The 24,157-nt window shown below is 39.7% G+C and overlaps 1 protein-coding gene across 2 annotated transcripts in view; it reads right to left on the reverse strand.

The window, feature by feature from the left end:
• Map3k19 (mitogen-activated protein kinase kinase kinase 19) overlaps positions 1-20,105 on the reverse strand; it is a 59,233-nt gene extending 39,128 nt beyond the window's left edge. The window contains exons 1-6 of one of the 2 annotated variants that reach the window (XM_013517470.1): positions 19,846-20,105; positions 14,767-14,962; positions 8,955-9,143; positions 6,956-7,110; positions 4,546-4,661; positions 593-708 (exon numbers count right to left, since the gene is read on the reverse strand). In XM_013517470.1, the coding sequence (XP_013372924.1) occupies positions 593-708; positions 4,546-4,661; positions 6,956-7,110; positions 8,955-9,143; positions 14,767-14,962; positions 19,846-19,913 (840 nt within the window). In that variant the 5' untranslated portion in view covers positions 19,914-20,105. The remainder of the gene's footprint in view (positions 1-592; positions 709-4,545; positions 4,662-6,955; positions 7,111-8,954; positions 9,144-14,766; positions 14,963-19,845) is intronic. The other variant, XM_005390756.2, reaches the window with a different exon arrangement.
• Between the last annotated feature and the right edge of the window lie 4,052 nt (positions 20,106-24,157).

Genomic DNA, 24,157 nt, shown 5'->3' on the forward strand with positions numbered 1-24,157 from the left:
CACACACAGAGTTATGGGTGAATACTATATTTGTGTATTATCAAGATACAGACTTTGATATCCTAACTCCCAAAATGATGGTGGTAGGGAGCGGGATTCGGTGATGAGGACAGAGCTTCATGGTGAACTTAGCGCCTCATGCAAGAGACCCCAGAGAGCTAACTCCCTCTCCACCACAGAAGAATACAACGAGGGCTGGCATTCTCCCCTCTCTGGACCCTAGCCATGCTGACACTCTCATCTTAGACTTCCAGTGTTCAGAACTGTGAGAAATAAACTTCTATTGTTTATCAGCTCTAGTACTCCTTCATAGCAAGCTAGACTAACACACGTGCACACACACACACACACACAAACACGCACACACTGTGTGGGACTCAAAGTTGACTAGCTAATTGCAACTCTCAGTAAATTCTGAGAAAAGTGTCTTACTAACTGTGCTTTACATTTTGTAATGATTACACTAAAATTCCAGTTGTAATATATGATTACCACAAAATATTCAAGCAACACAAGTGAAGTGGTAGATGGACCAGGTTATCTGCTTTTGTTTTGTTTTGTTTAGTTTGTTTCTGTAAAGGAAGCGTCTTACCTCGCTGGTGCTGATGCTCTGCAGGATTATGTTTTGATTTTTGGTACCTGTCATCATATCAGTTGGAGAAGGGTTTATATCATGACAAATGTCAAGCAATGATTCAGCATGTCTTTCTGTCAAGAAGAAACATAATATCATGTTTTGATAAGATTCATTTTCAAAAGTTTCACAGGAATATCTAGCTCTAGGTTTTAAATTCAGCTCCATTTTGTCAGGTTTCTTTTTCTAATAATGGTCTAGGACAGCAAGGGTGAAACTTTTAGAATTTTCTACTATATAAACAGCCCACTGGGACACACCTGCCATAGGTTCACTACCACTAGTATCTTTTTTAAAAACAACTAGTATCTTTTTTATTTTTTGTCTTTTGAGACTGGGTCTTGTTATGTAGTTCAGGCTGGCCTTGAATTCATGTAGCACAAGCTGGCCTCGAACTTGCAGTCATCCTCTTGCCTCAGCCTCCCCAGTGCTGGGATTATAGGCATGTGCTACCGTGCCTGGCTAATAGTCTAGGATCTTGATGAAGCTTCAATAATTTTTACTGGAAGAGAGGTGAAAACAACAAGAATCCAAAGAATAGGTTGTTTTTAAAATTTTAAAGGCTTTGGCTGCTATTATTCAAGAAGAAAAAAATAAACAGGTATGTTGAGATTCTGAGCAAGTGGAATATTTGAGTTAAAATTCAATCAGTCAGTACTAGGCACTTCCTAAATCTTAAATGCTACAAAGAATTAAAAGCTATTGCTATGATCTAAATCTTGAATGTCCCCCAAAAGCCTCACAAGTATGGAGAATAATTGCATCATGGGGCACTGATGCATCCTTCCATGCATTCAGAGCTGAATGTGCTGTTCGGAGGTGGGGCCTGATTGGACGTGGATCACTGGGGTCATGACCTGGAAGGGTGTTCCTCTCTCCCCAGCTCCCCACTCCTCCGCTTCCTGTCTGCCATGGGATGAGCTCTGCTCCTCCACCCAGACCCTTTTTGTCATGTGTTTCTGCCTTGGAGCCTGCCAGCCATGGACTGAACCCTGAGCTAAGGTAAACCTCTTCTTTAAGTCGTGGGTGTCTGATACTGTGTCTCAGTTATGGGAAAGGAACTAAGACACTTACCAAGAGTCAGCTTTTGGTTCAACATAAATCAGTTCAGCTCGTACTTAATGGTATAGCTCCACTGCAGCAACACTGTGGGGTGCTGGGACATGAGGAAGAGTCTTTCACCACTGAAACCATCAAGAGCTGTTCAGAGTTAAGGAGCCCTCTTCTTCTGAGGTCCACACACAGGAAGGACATCTGTCCTTCACCTTTCCTGCGGATGACCTCTCACACAGACTTCCATTTGTGGGTGATTGAAAAAAAAAAAAACACTGCAGAAAGTGAGGATGATATCAGCACATTATGGCTAGCAAGTAAAATCAGAGTACAATAGGGACCTGCAGACCATCCAGTAATTTTAAAAATTCAGATTACAGAGTTGGGTGTGCAAAGAGATTATAAATTCAAGCCCAGCCTGAGCAACTTAGTGACTTACAGCTCAGTGTGAAGGCCCAGGTTCAATCACCAGTAACACACACACACACACGCACACACGCACACATGCACACACATAAATTTAGATCACACAGTCTTTATTCTTTAGTGAATGAAAAAAGAGATATTATGAAGCTAAGCAAATTAGTGATCAGCTGTTACCTCTTCAAACGTATGGGTTTAACTGGGGTTTTTTTTTTTAGGCAAAGTTGCTAATAAATTAATGGAGTTCTGAACACCAAGTCGAGGCACCCAGTTAGTTCCCAAGGAACATTGCTCTCATATGTATAACTCCACTACCCCACCCTGACTTCTTCAAGAAAACATGGAACAGGCAGTGTGTGGTAGCACATGACTATAATCAGTACATGGGAGGCTGAGGCAGGAGGATCATGAGTTCAAGACCAGCCTAGACAACTTAGTGAGACCCTGACTCAAAAATAAAATTAAGTAGGTGGAAAAAAGCATGGGATCTTTCCATGAAAAGATCCTTTTCCATTTAGCTTGTAACAGAAACAAAGTTGGACAGGTGACCTATACTGAGACCATCAATTTCCTCACCATATTTCCCCCTCTTCTTATTCTTTGCAGTCTCTCTTCTGCCTCCATGCTCGCATTGAAGCCTCTTGTTTCCTTCCTACACTGCCTTGTAACTCTTCTCCAACCTGACGTTGTTTCCTGTTCCGTCCTTCTTGCAACTCTTTCCTGACTTTCTTCCTCCCTCTTTCAGTCCTGAGTCCAGACATACACACCAACTCCAACTGCGTGCTCCTCCTTTGTTCATCCCTCTGCAAGTTTGTCTTCATGATCAACCTTGCAACACTCTCTGTTTTGTTGGTTACATTTCCCCCTCTGCACTTGCTAGGATGGAAACGTAAATCAGCTTAACTGAACTCTCAGCTTTTGTTTCTGTGTCTCCTCTGCCACCCTTACATCTGTGACTTGTTCATTCACAGTGTCTCTTGCACTCACGGTAGCTGCAACCTCTCGGCGCCACCACCATGCCCCATCCAACAGCTCTTTTTCTGGTCCTTATTGCCACACTTCTGAGCACTTTCTAGTTTTTAAAATAGAGAGCTGTCTTTCTCCTTCAAATCCATCCAATGTAATATAAAATGGTTAATTTTCTTATAAAACATGGTTTTCATCATCTCTGACCTAAAATTCTTTGGGGATGCTATTTTATCATTTAAAAGTTGCGTTCTTCAGCTCAGATCCAGTTTCTTTATGTATCCAATCTTTTATTTCTTTTTTTCTGTGACATGCATTTTGTATTCAGTCTTCTATTTGCCCCTGGGGAAAGCCATGCTTACTCACAGCGTAGTTCCTCTTCCCCACAAAATCAAATCTGCTCCTTGTTTCCAGGATCAGACTGAGTCTCACCTCCTGCGTAAGGCCTGCTTAGCTATAGCTTTTTCCCCTGTTCCAGAAGCTCCCAACAAAAACTCAAATCAAACCCTAAAATCAAGCAGTTTTCACAAAGTCACAGGTTGCGGAAGTGTGCTTTCCATTGCACCCTGTTCCGCATCTGTTTATGCTTTGCTCAGACGTTTATCCCCATCTGTGTCAGACCTTGCCATATCTTACCCAGTTTCGAGTAACAACCAGAAGTCTTCTTCCCTTTCAAAGGCAAAGCAGGCTCTCTCTTCTGAATTAAGGGATATGCCTGTGTGAGAGGTCATCCGCAGGAAAGGTGAAGGACAGATGTGTGTGGACCTCTGAAGAAGAGGGCTCCTCAACCCTGAACAGCTCTTGATGGTTTCAGAGGTGAAAAACTCTTCCTCATGTCCCAGCACCCCACAGTGTTGCTGCAGTGGAGCTATACTGTCAAGTACGAGCTGAACTGATTTATGTTGAACCAAAAGCTGACTCTCGGTAAGTGTCTTAGTTCCTTTCCCATAACTAAGACACAGTATCAGACACCCACGACTTAAAGAAGAGGTTTACCTTAGCTCAGGGTTCAGTCCATGGCTGGCAGGCTCCAAGGCAGAAACACATGACAAAAAGGGTCTGGGTGGAGGAGCAGAGCTCATCCCATGGCAGACAGGAAGCGGAGGAGTGGGGAGCTGGGGAGAGAGGAACACCCTTCCAGGTCATGACCCCAGTGATCCACGTCCAATCAGGCCCCACCTCCGAACAGCACATTCAGCTCTGAACTCCTGGATGGATACCTCAGGGCACCCGTGATCCTCAGGCATCGGTGCCCCCAGGCATCCTCACTTCCTGCCTTTCTGTTCACTCTCAAGAGTTTGGAACATTTGCATCCCCACAGCATGTAGTCGTGGACCTGGTACAGTCACCGATTGGTGAGTAGTTGTTAGTTTGCTCCCTTTAGAGTAGATCTACCAAGCCGAGGTAGAAAGACTTCTAAAAGGCCTTTTTTAGTTGGGGAATTATGCAGGTGGAGATGAAATGTTTACCTGGCTTTGGTATAGAATTCATCAAGATGTCCAATAACTTCTGCTTCCTCATACTCTTTATTTGTGACACATAATGTATTGTTGATTTTCCACTAAAATCACAGAGTTTAGGATCTCTAGGAAGAACAGAGTCAACATTCAAGATTATTTAATTTAAATCTGTTGAAAAAAGGAAGCCAGTATTGGAGAAAAAAACATTGATATCAAATAAATGAAAGATAATCTTATGTATTGGGAGGTGATAATAATGATTTCAAAATGCACAAGACAGAAAAAATCCAAAAATGTATGAGATAGAGGGTGACAATTTTTCAAAAATTTAAATAAGAAAGATATTCTCTGTATCTTATTCCTGCCACCATTCCCAACACATTGTAAGATTTGCAGACTGTTTCCAACTTTGATCCAAAATTTTCATAATTTAGTAGTGCATAAATCATGATAAAAAAAAATCTTAAACTACTGTTTTATCATTCCAAACAGCTGGCTTGATTTTTTTTTTAAGTTTCCAATAACTTAGTTAACTGCTGACTTAAACAGCCAGCTCTTTTGTCATTCAAAATGGTGGAGTGCCATAGAATCTCACTTTAAAAATTAAGGCAGGGCTGGGGTGTAGGTCAGTTGTAGAGCACTTGCCCAGCATGCTTGAGGCCCTGGGTTCTGTCCCCAGCACAACAAAATAAAATAAAACAAAAGAAAGTTGCTTCTTTCACAAGCTCTTGATTGTGTAAGTTATCTAGTCATTAAAGGTCCCTTTCCACATGATCACTTCATTCCTCTTTCCCTTGCCCTGGAATCATTAAGCCCAACTGGCCGATCTTAGGACTCTTTCCAATGACACAAACATCTTATCTTCTTTATGTCATAGTGAATCCCAGTTTTTGATATTGGCTCAGAGAGATCCAAAGGGTAAATAATGAGAATCCTATTAACAGATTATAGTGAGGGAAAGAACTGTCTCTGTTATTTTTTAGGACAAGGAACAAGTTGATCTAAACCCTTTCAATCCATACTAACCCCCGCCACACACACCTCTTTTTTCTTTTTGTTTTTGAGGCAAGCCTTGCTGCATAGTCCAGGCTGACCTTGAAGTTTCTATGTAGCCCAGCCTGGCCTGGAATTTACCACCTACTTGCCCCAGCCTTTGACAGCACTTCCAACATGAGCCCCTTGGTTGCTACAGACAGGGTGATGTGTTATTTATTAGCTGCAACAATATTTTCTGCAGCATCTACATTAATTCAAGTGGGGAAAGGGTAGCACAGGCCTGCAACCTCAGCATTCTGGTTGGCCGAGGCAGGAGGACTGTAAGTTCAAATCCAGTATGGGCAGCTTAGTGACTTAGAGAAATCCTGTCTCAAAATAAAAAGTAAAGGGCCGGGGATGAAGTTCAGGGCAAAAATATTGGTTAAATCCTCAGTACTGTAAAAAAAAAAAAGTCATAATTCAAAAGAAATAATATAGGATCAAGAATTGGGGCTTCTCTACTTTGATATGTAGACTTAGGCAAGTTACTCAGTTTGGGACTTCAGTTTACCTGTCTGCCTTTGATCTCTTGTATTCTGGACTCCAGTTCATACCCATGGAATATCATCTGGGTAAGGGCGGGGTAGGGGATCTATTCAGCAATCTGCTTTACAATCATCCCAGCAGTTTCTTAATACTAATGTCTGAGAAAGCTTCAAAAATGTATTTTTAATCTGTAATTCTGATACTTTTATAATGTTGCGTGTCTTTGGCCATACTTTTTTTTCTTAAATCCTCTCTGTCTTTCTCTCTCTATTCCAAAACAACGTTTATGTAAATTCTGAGAGAGAGCTGGGCCATCTGGTCTTATGTGTGATGACAAGAAATCTAGGTAACACTAATGGGAAACCGCACTTAACCCTATTTTTTTTTTTGAAAAAGTTAATCATTAAGCTCCCATCTCCTAAAAAACATTGGGTAGATAATCATTTTCAGATAAATGGACATCACCAGTATAAGTTTCTTTTAATAGACTGACAGTGTTATTCAAAATAACTAGTAATAACTTCTTGGAGGTAGATAGCTGCATATTCAAGAATTATTTGACATTCCCAGTAATTACCAAAACAGTAATTATTTAAACAAATAAAACAAAGAGCCAAATATATTAGAAATAATAACCAATGCTAGTATCTGGTACCAGGAATCAAACTCAGGACCTTGTGCTCACCAGGCAGGCTCTGTGCCAGTGAGCTATATCACTGGCCCAATTTTAACATCTGTACATTGCTTTGCAGTTGTGAAGTTACTTTTATAATGATGCATATGTGTTTAATATATAGGACTTTTAAAAATCCTATATATTCAGGTTGCCCCGTGATTTCTGTGGATAACTGTGAAGTGGATGACTTTCAGCTCGTACTGACTGACCACTTGTACTCACGCGTGGTGCCTCAGGAGCTCAGACAGCACTTCCGTAGGTCTGTAAACGGTTAACATATCAAGACTTTCAAACAGGTCCACGTCTCTCACAGCCAGCATCAGAGGGGTCAGGCCATGTTGGTTTGGGAAATTTACATCCAGGAACTCTTCAGATGCCTTTAAAAACACGAAGTTTTATTTCTGTTGTGCATTTATTACAGGCTTATTCATACAAATCTTCAAATTTTCACCGCCTACCCAACTTCTCATTTTAACTTGTGTTTTGCTGCTGAGGATCGAACCCAGGTCACCAAAACCTGCCTATTTTCTGACCCTCCGCATCCTCAGCTGTGCAGTTGGAATAATGGCGTGCCTCTTGCAAGGTTGCTCTGATTATCAGAGGTAGGATGTAAAAGCATTCAGCAGGGTGTCTGACACATAGTCAAGGCTCAATGAGCATTTGTTGAACGCATGATTTACAATATTAAGGCAGCTCATCTAACAGTATTTAGGTACTCAAATGAAGGTAGATACATGGATATCATTAGTTGCTCTAATGAAAGTAAAATTTAATTTGAATAATTCCGAACTGAAAAGCTACTAAAAGGCCAAAATATCCAAGTTGCTCATTTTATAAACCAAAGTGACGCTAATTTCTATCTCTAATTTATTGTGTTCCGCATCAGTGTAGTCAGCGTCCTTATCTCAGCTTCTCTAGGGGCAAACAGAGATAATGACATTACTTCAGCGAGGTGCTGTGGGAATTAATTAGCCAATTTTTTTTCAGTCTCTCAGAAGAAACTGCCTCTTATATTGCTGTTTATTATTAGTTAGAACCAATATGAAAGTTTTGAGGTGACAGCAGTCTTGCTAGTAGCACTTTAATTTAGTATGTAGCTACGGTTTAAGCTTTGGTACAGACACTAGTTTCTTTTTTGTCTTTTTGAGACAGGGTGTTGCTATGCAGTTCAGGCTGGCCTTGAGCTCACTTTGTAGCCCAGGCTGGCCTCGAATTCACAATGATGCTCTTGCCTCAGCCTCCCGAGTGCTGGGATTACAGGCGTGCACCACCACACCCAGCCCAGGCACTAGTTTCTTAAAGCTTGATTGCTAATTTTTAAGGGTAAAGAATATAGTATGCAAAATAGGCATTGGATTGCAATTACAACTGTCAAAAATACCATTAAAACAAAATGTATTGTCTTTCAAAAAAAATTCTAACCCTCAGTTCATCATATAGGGTAATTTTAGACTATCATTTAGTATAGCAAAAGAATGTAAACTGTCCTTTGGATTTGTTATAGCTATCCTTGAAACTGCACGTGACTAGAATATCTTTCAGCTTTTCTCTCTCTGTTTGTGTCTTTACCATAAGGGATTAGAAGAAACTGTCTCCTAGCAGCAATTGATTTTCTTTCAGTTGGAAGGTCACATGGGTCTGCCAGAATCTTTGAAGGTAAATACCAAGAGTAGGCAACTGCTAGTCACCAATAATTAGTGTCCTTGGTTATGCATATGATTTGGCAAGGTGATTTGGGGATGTAGAAAATCTAAATAAGAGGATCAATACTCCTTTTAAGTCCTTTAGTCATAGCTAAATATTATGCAAGTCATAAGCTCTCTGATTCCCTTTTCAGGATAAAGATAATAACTCCAACTGGTCCGAGGGGATCTAAACAGCAATTGTACAAATGGCAACGATGTCAAGGGAACTTCTCTGAGCAAGCTGATAGTAGTTCTCTGGAGGTTTCCTGGGAGCACATCATTTCCCAAGGGTGCTGCCTGACTTCTAGTATTCAGCTGGAGGAAGGTGGAAAAAGGTTGCTGGGTATTCTTTTGTTATCTTATTTTCTACTTCAGTATCCTGTTTGATCTTGTTTTTTCCTCATATTTGCTTCTGAAACTTTCTAGGGTTGCATTTAAAAATAACTTTTTAAAATAAAAGACACATATGTAATCTTTGCCCTTCTTACCACCTGCCCATCTATCCAGAGGCCAAAGTAAGTGTCACTATAACTAACCAGTAAGCACTGAAGTTGTTCGAGATCACCTTGCCATGAACTTTGTAGAAGTTGCATTTGGGGAGCCTTGATTCCATTTACTGCCAAGAGTTGTCTTTGAATATCACAGTTAGCTACATGCACTGCAGTTTGATTGCTGTAATTGCAAAGGGTGATATCTGCTCCCTTTTCCAGAAGAAATCTAACAACCTGCAAAGCAATAGCATTTTAATTTAATATTTTTGAGTACCAACTATACCTTCAGAGCTGGGTAGAAAACAGATTTAAGTATGAGTCTGACTGATGCTATAGGAAAAGAGAATGAGAAAAGAATTAAATGGAGGAATTGGGTGTGGTGGCACACACCTGTAATCCCAGCACTCAGGAGGCTGAGGCAGGAGGATCTTTGGGAGTTCGAGACCAGCCTGGGCTACAAAGTGAGCTCAAGGCCAGCCTGAACTGCATACCAAGACTCAAAAAGACAAAAAAAGAAAAAAAAAAAGAATTAAATGGAGGGTTGTAGATGCGTGTAGCTCAGTAGCAGAGCACTTATCTAGCATGTGTGATGCCCTTGGAAGAAAGGAAGGAAAGATAAAGGATGGAAGGAAAGATAAAGGAAGGAAAGAAGGAAGGAAGGAAGGAAGGAAGGAAGGAAGGAAGGAAGGAAGGAGGAAGAAATTTAGATGCAAGTGACTGCTATTTGCATTTGTAAATATGGGAAACAAAAATTTCTTTGATATGAGTGATTTGGGGGTATATTTTTTAGACTAAAGATCTCTGAGTATTTTGTGTTAAAGCCACATAACATTAAAGTTTTATAAAATGAAAGACTCATACGCAGTCTTTGCCCTTCTTACCACCTAGCCACCGACCCAAAGGTCAAAATAAGCATCCCTTTAACCCTAATCTTTTAAACCCAAAGATTCAGGTCTATACATTCATTAATGTCACAAATATTTCTGCAGGTGTTTCTAGAGGGAATGTAGACTACATATAAAATGGTGTATTGGCCATTTATTCAGCAGACATAGATTTAGTACCCATTGTATGCCAAGAACTGAGCTTGATGCTGGGCTTTCAACAGTGACCAGGACAAAAAGCCAACCGTTAAGGCATTTTCATCCCGTTCAGGAATAGAGAAAGATGAAATGGGAGTTGCAGCATGGTGTGATAAAGGTAATGACAGAGATGCAGACACAGGAGGCTGTGCTTAGAAGAAACCTATTAAGAAAGACTTTTGGAAAAAGTAGTCTAAGTTGAGACACTAGTAATTAGATTAATTTACCCAGGCAAAAGGACACTGTGTGAATAAAAGACTGTGGACGAGAGGGAAAGTAATATTCAAAGTTCTATGAGTTACACGTGGATAGAGCTGAGGACAGAGGACAGGAAGGAAGGAAGGAGGGAAGGAGGGGAAGAGGGGAAGAAGGAAGGAAGGTAGGAAGGAAGGAGAGATGTGGTGAAGTCAGCAATACCCAAATCCTAAAGAGCCTTACAAAGCCCTGTGAGGAGTTAGGTCTGTGTGTTGAGGGCCATGGGAAGCCAATGAAAGAATTTAATCAGAGAAATGATGTGATCCCATCAGGGTCCTAGAAAATCACTCTGCCAGCTGGAAGAGATTGCCGTGGGGAAGACGGAGCGCCCGCGGAAGAGCCCAGGGAAAGATGGTGACGGTGGAGTAAGGGAGGTGGAAGTGGGAACACAGCGTCTGCGGACACAGTCCAGGAGGGTTCAGGAGGTAGAATTAACAAGATATGAATATTGTCTGACACTGGAACTAATAATAAGCCAGAAATCAAGCTCAGGTTTCTGTTCCCTTTTATCTACCTTCTCTGCTGCCACGGCAGACTAGACCATCATGCCCTTGTCTGAAGCTGTCTTTCATTTCCAAATGCCTTTGCATGTAGTCGCTGGGAAAGCTAGAATAAATTCAGACTATAGTAAGCATTGGAATCTTCATATCACTCTTTCTGCTGGTGAAAATGTAAATGGTGCGGCCACTTTGAAATACTGTCTAGCAGTTCCTCAAATGATTAAATATAAGGTTTCCGCATAATGCAGGATTTCTATTTAGGTTGAACGTTTATCTGCACCAAAAGCAGTACACTAATGTTTATAGCAGCACTATTCATAGTAATTCATGGTAATCAGGAGGTGAAAGCGATCCGAATTGTCATCGGTGGATGACTGCACCTTTACCATTACTGGATGATTCCATACAATGGACTAGTACTTGACTATGAAATGGAATGAAGTATGATACATGCTACAACATGGATAAACCTTGTAAGCCGTATGTTAAGTGAAAGAAAGCCACAAAGGATCATGTATTGTACAATTCCATTTATGCATAAGTGCAAAACAAGAAAAGTTATAGAGACAGAAATTAGGTTAGTGGCTGCTTAGGGATGGGGTGGAGATTTGGGAGAAATGATAGGGAGGGATATTTAAAAGGTATTGGGGGTTTTCTTTTTGGTGGGGATGGAGTTCTTCAGGTGATGCAAATGTTCTAAAACTGACTGTGGTAATTATTGCACATTCATATGAATATATTAAAATTCATTAAATTATATGCTTCAAAGTGGGTAAATTGTATGGTATATGAAGTATATTTCAGTTGAGCTACTTTTAAAAATGCCTTTGCATGCCCTCGTGCCTCTGCACGATCTGGTCCCTGCCTGTCTTTCTGGCCTCATCTCATGTGACTCCCTCTCCCCTGAAACCTCTAGCCACCCTTTTGTGGCTCACAGGGACCTCGCAGGGTCTTTTATCCAACCAAGAATCCTTGTTCTTGTTCTTTTCTCTGTCCCAACTGCTCCTCAAATGTCATCCTTTTTCATTATTTATGTTTTAGCATAAATGTAGCCACACGTACAAATACACCAAAATGAAACTCACTAGCCTGTAGAATGAATGCATAAATAAATAGATAAATAAAATAAAGCCATATCACTGAAAACCTTCCTGATCACCTCTTGAAAATAGCTGCTCTCTTGGTTAATTCAAACCACTAACAAAAAATTGTAATTTTTAAAAATGCCTCTGGTTTCCTTCTTTGTCCTGCTTTGTTTTCATTAGGATGCAAGTTTATGGGCAAGACACCTTATCACACAAATAAAAATGTTATTAGTGCGTGGGTGAATGGATTCAGAGAAATAGATGGTGATGCTATTTAATAAGAAAGGTAATGCTGATGCAGTTGTTTCTAAAAGGATTAGATTTAGGAAGCAAGTGAGGAGGACACTTTGGGGCAGGCTCTATTTGAGCCCTCTGTACTAAAGAAGTAGAGATATTCAGGTGGAAGCTCAAGATATTACAGTATCAGGAAAGCCGGTGAGAGATGTGGGCTTGAGTTACCAAATTATGAGTCATCTCCTTGTTACCAAGGGATTTAAGCATTTGAGAGAAGAATCCATAAAGGAGACTGGGTAGAAATTACCACAGAAGTAGGGAGGAAAACCAGAAGAGAGCAAATGGAAGAAAACATTTTAAGAAAAATTGGTGTCATGAGCTACTAAGAGCTGAAAGTAACCAAGGATATTGTAGATGATATTGGCAAAAGCAGTTTCAATGAAGTAGTAGGGACAGATGCTAGACTATAGTAGTTCTCAGAGGGGAGGAAGCAGAGGCAATGAGGATAAATCAGTAGATCATTCTTTTTTAATTTTTATTATTATTTTTTTTTGTCTGTTTGAGACATAGTGTCTCACTATGCAGTTCAGGCAGGCCTTGAGCTCACTTCATAGCCCAGGCTGGCCTCAAACTCACAATGATCCTCCTGCCTCAGCCTCCCAAGTGCTGGGATTACAGGTGTGCACCACCACCCCCAGCTAGATCATTCTTTAGAGAGGCTATTGGAAGACATCCTCCATGGCTCACTGCAGTCCTGTGGGCAGAGAAGGGGCCTCAACTACCTTGGTACTACACTGTTTTCAAAGTTTTTTTTTTTTGTCTTTGAGACAGGGTCTCGCTATGCAGTTCAGGCTGGCCTTGAGCTCACTTTGTAGCCCAGACTGGTCTCGAACTTGCAACAATCCTCCTGCCTCAGCCTCCTGAATGCTGGGATTACAGGCATGTGCCACCACGCCCCGCTGCTCAAAGATATTTGCATAGTGAACAGCCTTAGAAAACAGAAATAGTGTCTCCCTCTGGAGCAATGGAAAGACATTTGTACCATCCATTGTAAAAGGTTAGGGTTTCCTAGTTTCTCTAGGGCGCATAGTTTCTCTCTTGTAATATACTCACTGTATCACCCGGCCCTCTTCATATTGCCTGAGGAAACGGGCATGGAAAACTGAAGGAAATTCTGATAGTCTTCCTCTTACTAGACATAAAGAGAGTAAGCTGTTACTTTCCTTTGGCGCAGGAGTCTACGAACCTGTGGCAGTCTCACTTGTTAGCTAGCAAGTAAGTTTGTAGATGTTCCATGGTTAATAATTTTACAAAAAAAAAAAAAAGAGAGATGATAAGACAGACAGGAACGAGAATGTAGGTTTCATGGCTTAATTAATGGGATTTAAAGAAAGTTCTTCCTGGGCATGGTGGCGCACACCTGTAATCCCAGCACTCAGGAGGCTGAGGCAGGAGGATCATTGCAAGTTCAAGGCCAGTCTGGGCTACAAAGTGAGCTCTGGGCCAGCCTGAACTGCATAGCAAGACCTGTCTCTAAAAGACAAAAAAAAAAAAAAAAAAAAGAAAGAAAGTTCGTTCATTAGAAAATATCAGCAAGCATTTGACCAAACAGTAGGTCAGTTGGGCAAGAAATGATCCTCTACTTTCTTAACTGTTAATGAGGAGGAGCTGGGAGGTGGATGCAAGCTGAGTGTCAGGAAGTAAGTTCAAAGACAGCTACTCACTGTTCTATGCTTTGCTAACTTTCCTGTGGGTGCTGTGTCCCTCACTAAGCTGGCGGTTTGCCTCAGATCCATGCCATGGTAACAAATGGTATCAAGAGCCACCCTGGGTGGGCGAAAGATTCTACCCCCTTTCAGGCAACAGTCACAGCACTGTGCGTCTTCACTGAAGGGTGAAAAAGAAAAAAGAATGAAGGGAAGAAAAGTCATGACGACTGATGTGGACAGAAACCGTGAGCTTTGGTTGGTTCGCTTGGGAGATGGGATGGTGTGCACCGTGCTTGTTAAGGAAGAGCGGAAAGAGCTACCTATAGCTGAGCCCTTCCTGATCACAACCTTAGATCCATTCAAGGGTGACGGGAAGTGGCAGGATTTTTTTGTGGTGGATTTTGGCTGCCCCACGGGAACTTTGGACCTATTCGGTTCACTTTCACTGAGACAGACTCATTCTCATGAGAACCCCAGACCAGTGTTCAGGCTCTTCCTAGCTTACATTAGGTTTGCAATATTCGGGAAAGGCACCCACTGGAGAGTGAGAAACTGAATCAAAGAAATCTAGATAAATTCTTGTAATTAGCCCCATTACCTTGCAAAACTTTCCGAGACCTTATGTTAAAAACGGTAAAATTTGAAAGATGTCATGATAACAGGGCAGCAAATGACCTGAAGTGAAGGAGGCTTCTTTTAAACAAGAAAGAAGCCAAATCAAGCCTGTGTTAAACACCGACAGCAAATCCCACAACTCCAGCCAGAAAGTGACGTAACTGTGACCACCAAGTTGAACAGTCCCGAATACTAAACTAGGCAGTGTTAGTAATACGTAACGACCCTTTCACCTGACACAGGGCTTTGGGTGGACTGAAAACATTGAAGGTTCATTGTTTGAAAACAAGAAGCCTCTGAATGTAAATCTGAAAACCAAAAGTAAATATCCCTCCCTTATTGGAGTGGACTCCCAGCCTTTTCCCTTCCGCCTGTACCTCTGGTAGGTTTTCTTCTGCTGCAATAATGAGAGGCGTATTCCCAGTCTCTGGATGCTGAAAGTCAAGGCTTCCAAGGATGGAATGGACTTTAGTCATGTGGTCACAGATGAGTTCAACATCACCTCTTGAGACAACTTCCAGGAAATCATGAATCAGTTTATTTTTATTCATCTTGCTAGTCCCATGCGATTGCCTTCAAGAGAAACGAAACTAATTATATGACAGCCAGTAAAACAATAGGTGGTCCAGATGTATTCTGCCTTCATCAACACTAGTTGATGTAAAAATACTTAGATGTAAAAATACTGTAATTGTTTTTATTTTATTTTATTTTTTTTGTCTTTTTGAGACAGGGTCTCACTATGCAGTTTACGCTGGACTTGAACTCACTTTGTAGCCCAGGCTGGTCTCAAAATTGCCATGATCCTCCTGCTTCAGCCTCCCAAGTGCTGGGATTACAGGCATGCAACACCACGCCCAGCTATAATAGTTTTTAAAAGGAAGACAATCCTACTTTTCCACTAGGCTTGGTTCTTTGCACATGTTTTAAATTTGAAACAATAGTGACTTTATCATTACTTTGGAAGATCTGCTGTGGTACAGAAGAAAGGATAAACCAACATCAGAATGGAAAGAGAGCAGGCTTGGTAGTCTGACAGAATCTTGATTCAGATTCTCCACAGAGTACTGACTGTGTGTCCTTGGGCCTGTTGCTCCTCTCCTCTGAGCTCATCTCAAAAAGGGAAATGATAGCCCCTCTTTGAAAGGTTGGCAAGGGTCTGAAATACTGTCTACAAAGCATTCACACATTCTGTAAGGGAACATTCTTGTTAGAGTTTACTTCTTTGTTTTTTGAGACAGGGTCTTGCTGTGAAGATCAGACTGGCCCTGAATTTACTATGTAGCTCAGACTGGCCTCGAACTTAAGGTAATCATCCTGCCTCAGCCTCCCGAGTGTTCGGATTACAGGTGTGTATCACTGTGGATTTTACTTGTTTAGTGTGGTTTATTTTCCTCCTTATAATTATTCTCCTTATGGGGTTCCTATCTTCTCAATTATACCATAAACTCCTTCTTTTTTTTTTGTACTGGGAATCGAACTTGGGACCTTGCGCTTGCCAGGCAGGCACTTGTGCCACTAAGCTATATCCCCAGCCACCATAAACTCCTTAATACCAGGGGCATTTCATGCCCTATTCTTTTGTATTTTCCATAATTATAGCATTGACAGCATAGCAGCCACCATTCTACCTTTTCCAGAAAAGTTCTAAATATCCCATGTCAGTTTCCCAAATCATAGAAAAATCTTTTAAATTGCAATTACAATCTACCAAAGCTACACCCTTCCCATGGCATTCCTTGCTATTAGAAATAATATGAGCCCTTTGTTAGACTATACACTCCAGCTTTTGCTTCCAACACAATGGTCAGTGTGTGGACACATGGTATTCATGGAAGGGGTGGTTTACTTGCAGTGATCTGGCATTTGGTTGGAAGCAAAAGAACAAGGGGCTCATTTCATAGCACAGTTTTGTGGAGAAAAGCTAAGAAAAACAAGAAAAAGCTTAAAACTGGTCTTCAATGTTCTAAACATACAAGTTCCTTTCTAATTCAAAGGCCAGACTAAATACAGCCTTCTTTCTTTAAAAAAATGTGTTAGATGTTCTTCATTTCAGAAATAATACCATTCCGTGAATTTATTCATTCATTCATGAAGAAGATCTATATGCCCTTCAGGAGCTTTCATTGAGCTGTTAGAAGGAAAATAAATTAGTTCAGGCAAAATAAAAGAAACAAGATACAAGACTGGCCAGGTATGGTGGTACACACCTGTAATCCTGGTACTTACTGGGGAGTCTGAGTCAAGAGAGTTGCTGTACTTCAAGGCCAGCCTGGGCTATGTAGTGAGTTCAAATCCAGCCTGAACTACATACTGAGACCCTATCTCAAAAAATAAAATAGGAGGAAATTTTTTTTAAATGGAGGAATTTTTAAAACAAAAAAGCAAAATGCAAGATTGTCATTGCAAGCACCAGATACTGGACCTGACAGACTTTAGAGGAATGGGATGACAATGTGGGCTGGAACACTCCCTGAGAGAAAGCTTCAGTGATATTTGAGATTCAGAGTGAAGGGGAGAGTGCAGTTCTGACTGGGGGATGAGCCCCAGCCAAGATCCATCTATTCCTACGGCCAAGCAAGAGAGAGAAGAATCAGATGGACGCTTACACTGCATTCCCCAGCAGGCTGGGAAGACCATGGAGAGTGAGCAGTGCCTTTCAGGAATCCTGGTTCTTTATGAAGATTAGTATGACAGGAAGTAAAGAGGCAGAAACAAAAATTTAAGAGCAAAAGATTTGCGATTGACAGGCCATAGAAAATGAAAAGCAAATCCAAGAGGTTGGGGACTGGCAAGAGGGAGGGCCTGGGGCAGGAGGGAAGAGGGGTTATTCCTTCCGCCGACGGCAGAGATGAGGGCAGCAGTGAGCCCATGTGGCATGTTGTCTCCTGGGTTTTCAGAGAAAGGGTGGCCTTAGCTCAGCACAATTTCCTAAAGTTCCTTATGCAAATTATATGTCTCCTTGTTATAAATATTCCTAGGTTCGGTTAAAGTAGGTCCAGGTTGAGGCTAGGGAGGCTCATTTAAAAAAAAACTTTAAATTTTTAATACGTATTTAAAATAGACTTTACTCCTTGAAACAATTTTAGGTTAGCACAGAAGTGAGCAGAAAGGCATCCTGCTCCTTCGCCTTGTGCCCCCACGGCTGCCCCACTGTCACCAGCCTGCATCAGAATGCCATGTTCATTACCTGAAGACCCTACAGATGCGGTGCTATCACCCAAATCCATATTTTACCTTGGGCTTCTCTCTTGGTATTGTATATTCTAAGAGTTTGAATGAATGCATAATGACGTGTGAATGAAAATAGCTTTATTATAGCCCTAAAAATCCTCTGTTCTCAGCCTATTCCTTTTCCTCTCCTGCTGACCACTGGCAACCAGTTATCTTTTTTTCTGGGAGAGGACTCGAACTCAGAGCTTTGTGTGTGCTAACCTCTGTGCACTGTCTGACTAAGCTACATCTTCAGCCCTTTTTCAGTTTTCACTTTGAAATGGGCTCCGCTAAATTAACCCAGGTTGGCCTTGAACTCGCAATCCTTCTGCCTCAGCAGTCTGAGGGTCTGGGACTCAGGCGTGTGGCACTGCACCCAGCTACCAGTGAGGTTTTTACTTTCTCTAGAGCAGTGATAGTGAACCATTCAGCACTTTCAATGATACAAACAGCCCTCTGCGGCATATGTGCCATAGGTTCAACAGCACTGCTGTGGAGGCTCCTTTTTCCCTTTTTTGTTTTTGTTTTTGTTTTTCCAGTACCGGAAATCGAACTCATGACCTTGTGCTTGCCAGGCAGGTGCTGCGCCACTGAGCTAAATCCCCAGCTCTCCTTTTTGCCTTTAATCAAACACTCAGGTGATTCCTGTTATCAGGCATCTCCTGGAAACACTGACCCAGTGACTGTAATTCAACATGTAATCTTTTTTGCAGTCCTCTTTATTTTCTAATTGACACTTATCACTACTACCTGTTATTCATTTTGAGTTAAGAGTAAAGGGGTATTTGATGTCACCAAATACTGCCAGATCATTCTCTAGGAACTGCTTTATCACTCTCACCAACAGTGCCTGTTTTCTTTAATCTCTTCTAAGCAGACATTTGTTTGATTGCTATCACTTAATCACCATACTAATCATTAGCATTTAATACATGATGTATACTTGGAACTTTACTAAGGGTGGAAAGAGCAGACCATATGCTCAAAATTAGGCCATAGAAAATTTTCATACCAGCAAACATACTGTCCCTGCACATTGCTTTGTAACTTGGATTAATCTACATAGCTGTTTGGAAAGACCAACAGTGTTTGCAGTGTCATTTCAGATAAAAGAAACAATTTCAGTAACAAAGGATAATTAAAACTTGTCCTACAATAAAGCCAAACACCAAATCTTTGAATAAACAGCTATGCAAGAAAAAGACATTTATATAATCAGTTCATTCATAAAATAGAAATAAAACCTCAAAGATATTTTTTCTAAGGTCATTACCTAGCCATGTATGTTATGGGGTTTATGGTTTAACTCTTTCATGTGACCCTTAATACAAAGCATTTCACAAGCAGTATCTACCATCTATCATAGAAAACAGAAATTTTGATTTAACAAAACTGAAGTTCCAACAGCATCAAATCAAATCACAACAACAGGGGCCATGTGGTCATTATTTGGTCACCCCAAGTCTCACACACTTAGCAGTGGCTGGAAAAAGACAATGCATATTTAATGAACGCACAACAGTATCCCAATACAAGTCACTCTCAACTAACTTGGACAGACCCTGTTATTTTTCATTAGTGAGCTCCATTTTCTCTTCTGATCTCCAATCTGTGCATTTCCATTCTACGTTTCTTCAGACGAAACCTCTTAATTCTCCATTTAGAAATGTTGTTAGCAGTGATTTTTTAAATGTTTCATTCCTCAAAGCTTTACTGAAGCCCAGCTGTTTTTAACCTTTGATTGCACACATGATCTACCTGTAAAGCCCAAACTTTTTACTATGTTGTACATTTGCTTTAGAATCTGATGTAATAAAGAATTAAAGTAAAAAGAATTTCATTTTATGTTAATAAAATGTGTCCAGGTAGCATGTATATAACACTGAGTGGCTGTAAGACTTATACCCTTAGAGTTCCCAAATATTTAGGTGATTAAAGTATAGGATTTTCTCTGTATATAATTCGACAGAAGCAAGTGCTTTTACATACCTTTCTTGTATATACTAGTTTAGTCTATGGTCTAGAGGTATTTACACAAAGTATTAGCATGGATTATCACAATATTTTAAGAGTCAAAACCAGCTTATTACAACAACTCTAAGGATATAATTACTTGAGAGAAGGACACACTTTCCTCCATCAGTTTACCTGATGTTCTTCCTCCAGGACATCCTTTGGGGAGAAAAAAAGTTGCAATATATTGTATTATCTGAAACAGGTTGAAAAGTGGAGATTGGGCTTACCTATGGTGAGTTTTGCTGAGGGAACTGGTACACAGTTGAACACCAAGCCAAACAGCAGCCAACATCATCTTAATTCATTGTGGCACTGATTTCTGGGCCAGCTATCAACCCACACTTCAACTAGGGAATCCATTTAAAAGCAGGATAGATTTAGATTTTTTTCCTTTGATTATTTTCCAGTGTTGCACAGTCCCAATAGTTTCTCTTTTTTAAATTAAAACTGGTTCTGCATACACAAACCCTTTCGTTAGCTGCAAGGAGACGGCTTAGTTTACAGGCTGTCACCCAGGCAACCATCCACCGAGTGTCTAGCTTGGAGAATTGAAAGCAGGACAATTTCATCGAGGAGTGAAAAGAACTGTACATTCTTCAAAGTTGCTGTTTGAGTGTTCAAAAAAGTTTGATCCCTGTGACTTTCACAGTTGACACTATTGTCACTGTCATGTTATTCACTGAGACATTCTCCAGGAAAGCCATACCTTTCTCAGACCTGTGATATCCCAGAAGGGTTCCTTTTAAATATGAAGGTAGGTCACAGTGAGAATCTAATAGATTGCCCCTGAAATGGTTGTATTCTTAGAGTCATACTTGAGAAAGCCTTGTCTGGACAGCTTGTGGGATTCTAAAGCAAAGCTTCAGTAAATGACTGCATTTTTGTCTGACTCATAAATGGAAATAAACATAGTGAAAGAGACTGTGAAATACAAAACATACTCATAAGGAAGTAGACCTAAAGTATTCCAAAACATAAGGTCAGCTGACATTCATGTGCTGCTTGGCTTTGTCCTGCCACTTACTGAAGAATGCAAAGGTTTCTTTTCCAAAGATGTATGTGACATTATGTAGTCTTGACTTATATACAAGCTTAATATGTCATTGAAGCAAGAAGCTTTATTCTGTTGTGCTTTTTACTGTGTGATTGTTTATACTGCTCTTTGCCTTTTCATTGCTTGGTCCATTTTTCATTTTAATTCAGTATATTCTTTCTCAGTGTCCATCCTGAGAGGGAGCTGCTGAGGTGAAAGGAGACAAGACCAAAAGACAGATTTTGGTTTCACTCTCAGCTCCATAAGCTAGTTATTTCCCTCCCTTATAGCTTACATCAGGACATCTTGCTAAATTGTCAATAAAATCATCTTGAATTTGATTTCTCAGAAATGTTCAAATGGGAAGGGAAATAAGGGAAAGAGTGGGACAGGAAAAGAGGAAAAGGAAAAAAACAGAATAGAAGGAAAAATGGAAGCAAAACTCATTTAAATAAGGAGGGAAAGAAGGGTTGAAAAGAAAGGAGAGGAATGGGGTAAAAAGAAGAATCACAGTATATTATGTGCATGTACAAATTCCATATGATGAATGTGATTATTTTGTGTATCAAAAGTGTACCAATAAGATGAATTTTTTAAAAAAATCCCCTTGATGAAATAAACAACACCTAGTTAAATGATGCACAATTTTCATTTGGGACATACTTATACTGAAAATTATTTGTTATTTGTCTGGAATTCAAAAGTAACTGGGTATCCTGCATTTCCATTTGCAGAATTTGTCAATCCTACTTGCTAACTTCAAGCCCTCAGCTGGTCAATTGGAATAATACTGTCATCCTTGCAGGGATGTTTTGATTGTCTATGCAGAAAATCTAAAAGAACGATTAAAAAAGCTTCTTAGAACGAATAAGCAATCATAGCTCAGTGGATTTTGAGACATGAGACTATTCAATGATATAGTAATGGTGAATACATGTTGGTGTACGATATATCAAAACCCATTAACATAGTACACAGAGTAAACCTTAATGTAAACTTTGGACTTTATTCTAACCTCTATGTAATTAGCTAATAATATATAAACAGTTTTTTCCTTTTTCTTTTTTTGTACTGGTAATTAAACTCAGGACCTCACGCTTGCCAGACAGGCACTGTGCCACTGAGCTATACCCCGGCTACAAACAGTTCTTTATCACTTATACCAAAAATACTACATCAGTAGAAGATGAAAATAGTAAGCAAAAAAATTTTTGTGGGTGGCAGGGGTATGCAAGAACTGTACTTTATATCATTTTATTAACTTAAAAATTTTCAAAAAATTATGTATTCATAATTTTTAGAAGAACAATGTTGAATGGGAGGCATTTTTACCAAATAAATACAGAAAGAATTTCTCACAAAAAGCATAAAATGTGCTACTGCACATTCTTCACTGGGACGGGAAATAACACCATATGGAAACTTGAACTGTAGAATGGCATGAAGAAACACTAAATATCTGGATAAATTTTTTTGTTTGCTTTTTTAAACAAGATCTCAAAATGTGTATTTGAACTTAACTATGTAGCCCAGACTGACCTCAAACTTGTGGCAATCTGTCTGCCTCATCTTCCAGAGTACTTATAGGCATGTGCCACTCTGCCCGGCTTGTGTGGATAAATTTAAAAAAGAAAGCAATACAGTAAATGGACCTCCGTGGCTGGATGTTTCTTACATTTTATGAGCAGTGACCTAGTATATTAAGCATAAGTAAATTATGAAAAGTCAAGGAGGAATATGTTCTACAATAAATATGTTCCACCGCTAGAGGAACCACTAAAAAACACAGAGGTATAACTAACAAGTCAAAAATAGAGAAATTCAAATGCAACTTTTAAAAAATTTAATTAACCCAAAAAGCAAAGAGGTAAAAAAAGAACAAAGAATAAATGGGGCAAACAGAAGACAATAAGATGGTAGTTATCAGCTTAATCATACAAATAATTAAATCAGTTATAACTAAAAGGTAGAGTTGCCCTAATGAGTAAAAAGGAAAATCCAAACTATATACACTATATAAGAAACAAATTTTAAATACAAAGACACATATAGATTGAAAGTGAACAGATGGCAGAAATTGTACCACCCCCACACCAACTCAAAGGAAGTTGGTGTGAATATTAAAATATTAAATAAAATAGACTTTAAGACAAAGAATATTTCCAGAGGTAAAGAAAAATATTTCATAATGGTAAAGGAGTGGGTTCAGTAGGAAATCATAAAAAAGCTGAATGTGAAGAATTGAAGAATTGAAGAGACAATGATCAAATTCTACAACTATGGCTGGACATTTTAATACCTGTCTCTTAAGAAACCATAGAACAAACAAGCAAAGTAGAAACATAGAATACCCGAACAGCACTATCATTCACTTTCTAATAGACATATACAGAATTCTAGACCCTAAAACTATAGAGTATCTATTCTTTTCAACTGAACGTGGAATATTCATCAAGATAGACTACAAGTTGTGCAAGATTTCAATAAATTTCAAAATGTTGAAACTTTAAATTAGATTAATAACATGATAGCCAGTAAAATTTCAAACATTTGGAAATTATTACACAAACTTCAAAGAAATTTAGGGGTCAAAGAAAAAAATCACAGAGAAATCTTAAAATATTTTGAAGTAAATGACAATAAAAATACATCAAATCAAACTTTGTGGGATACAGTAAAAGCAGTGTCAAAATAGAAAACTGTAGCCACAGTGATGATGTTAGAAGAGAATAAAAGGCTAATGCCATTAATTTTCAAAGATTCTATCATTATAACTAAAGAATCTCTAGAGCAAAATTTGAACAGGTCTCTTATCCATCACTCTGCCTATGGTTACATATGGAACAAAAATAAGCTTATGGGTTTTTTTTCCCCTTTCCCATGGAGATCTGGCAGTGCTGTGGGAGATGTATATGTATGGGGCCTATTTGCTTTTTATTTGCCATGTACCTATTAGGCACGAAAAGCAGCTAGTCTGCGATCCATTTTTTCTTCCATTACTGGATGGAGATGAAGGCTCAAGCTGCTTCTAGAGAAAGAGAGAAGACAGATGATTCAGTGTTGCAAACATTTGATAACTGAACTCCCTGGCAAATATGTTATTTTGCTTCAATATAACATATTTATAGGAAAATCCTTTTATCTATAGAATGCTTTTTGTAGACTACCTCCACCTTAGGGTAACTTATGGTGAACTGATGGATTTAAGAGTGTGGCTTCTTGAAAAATGTCATATCCACTGTGAAATGATAGGAAACCACTCAAGAGTAAAGGGCAACTGGGATGTGGGAAAGGAGAAGGGAAAGAAGGAGAAATTTTGTATGTATGTATATACAGGATAGTTAACATGGTTGTTCCTCTGTCTTCTATTTCTATGCTGAAAGAAACTGTCAGTGAGTCTTTGGTTGACCGGTATTGCATGTCTATATCTGTTTTCATGAGAAGCCACTTTGAAGATATCAATATGTAATACAACCACCATTGTTAATTCCCTACCACTTTGTTTG

This window comes from Chinchilla lanigera, unplaced genomic scaffold, assembly GCF_000276665.1.
Source record: "Chinchilla lanigera isolate Chin_1 unplaced genomic scaffold, ChiLan1.0 scaffold00039, whole genome shotgun sequence".
Classification (NCBI taxonomy): Eukaryota; Metazoa; Chordata; class Mammalia; order Rodentia; family Chinchillidae; genus Chinchilla; species Chinchilla lanigera.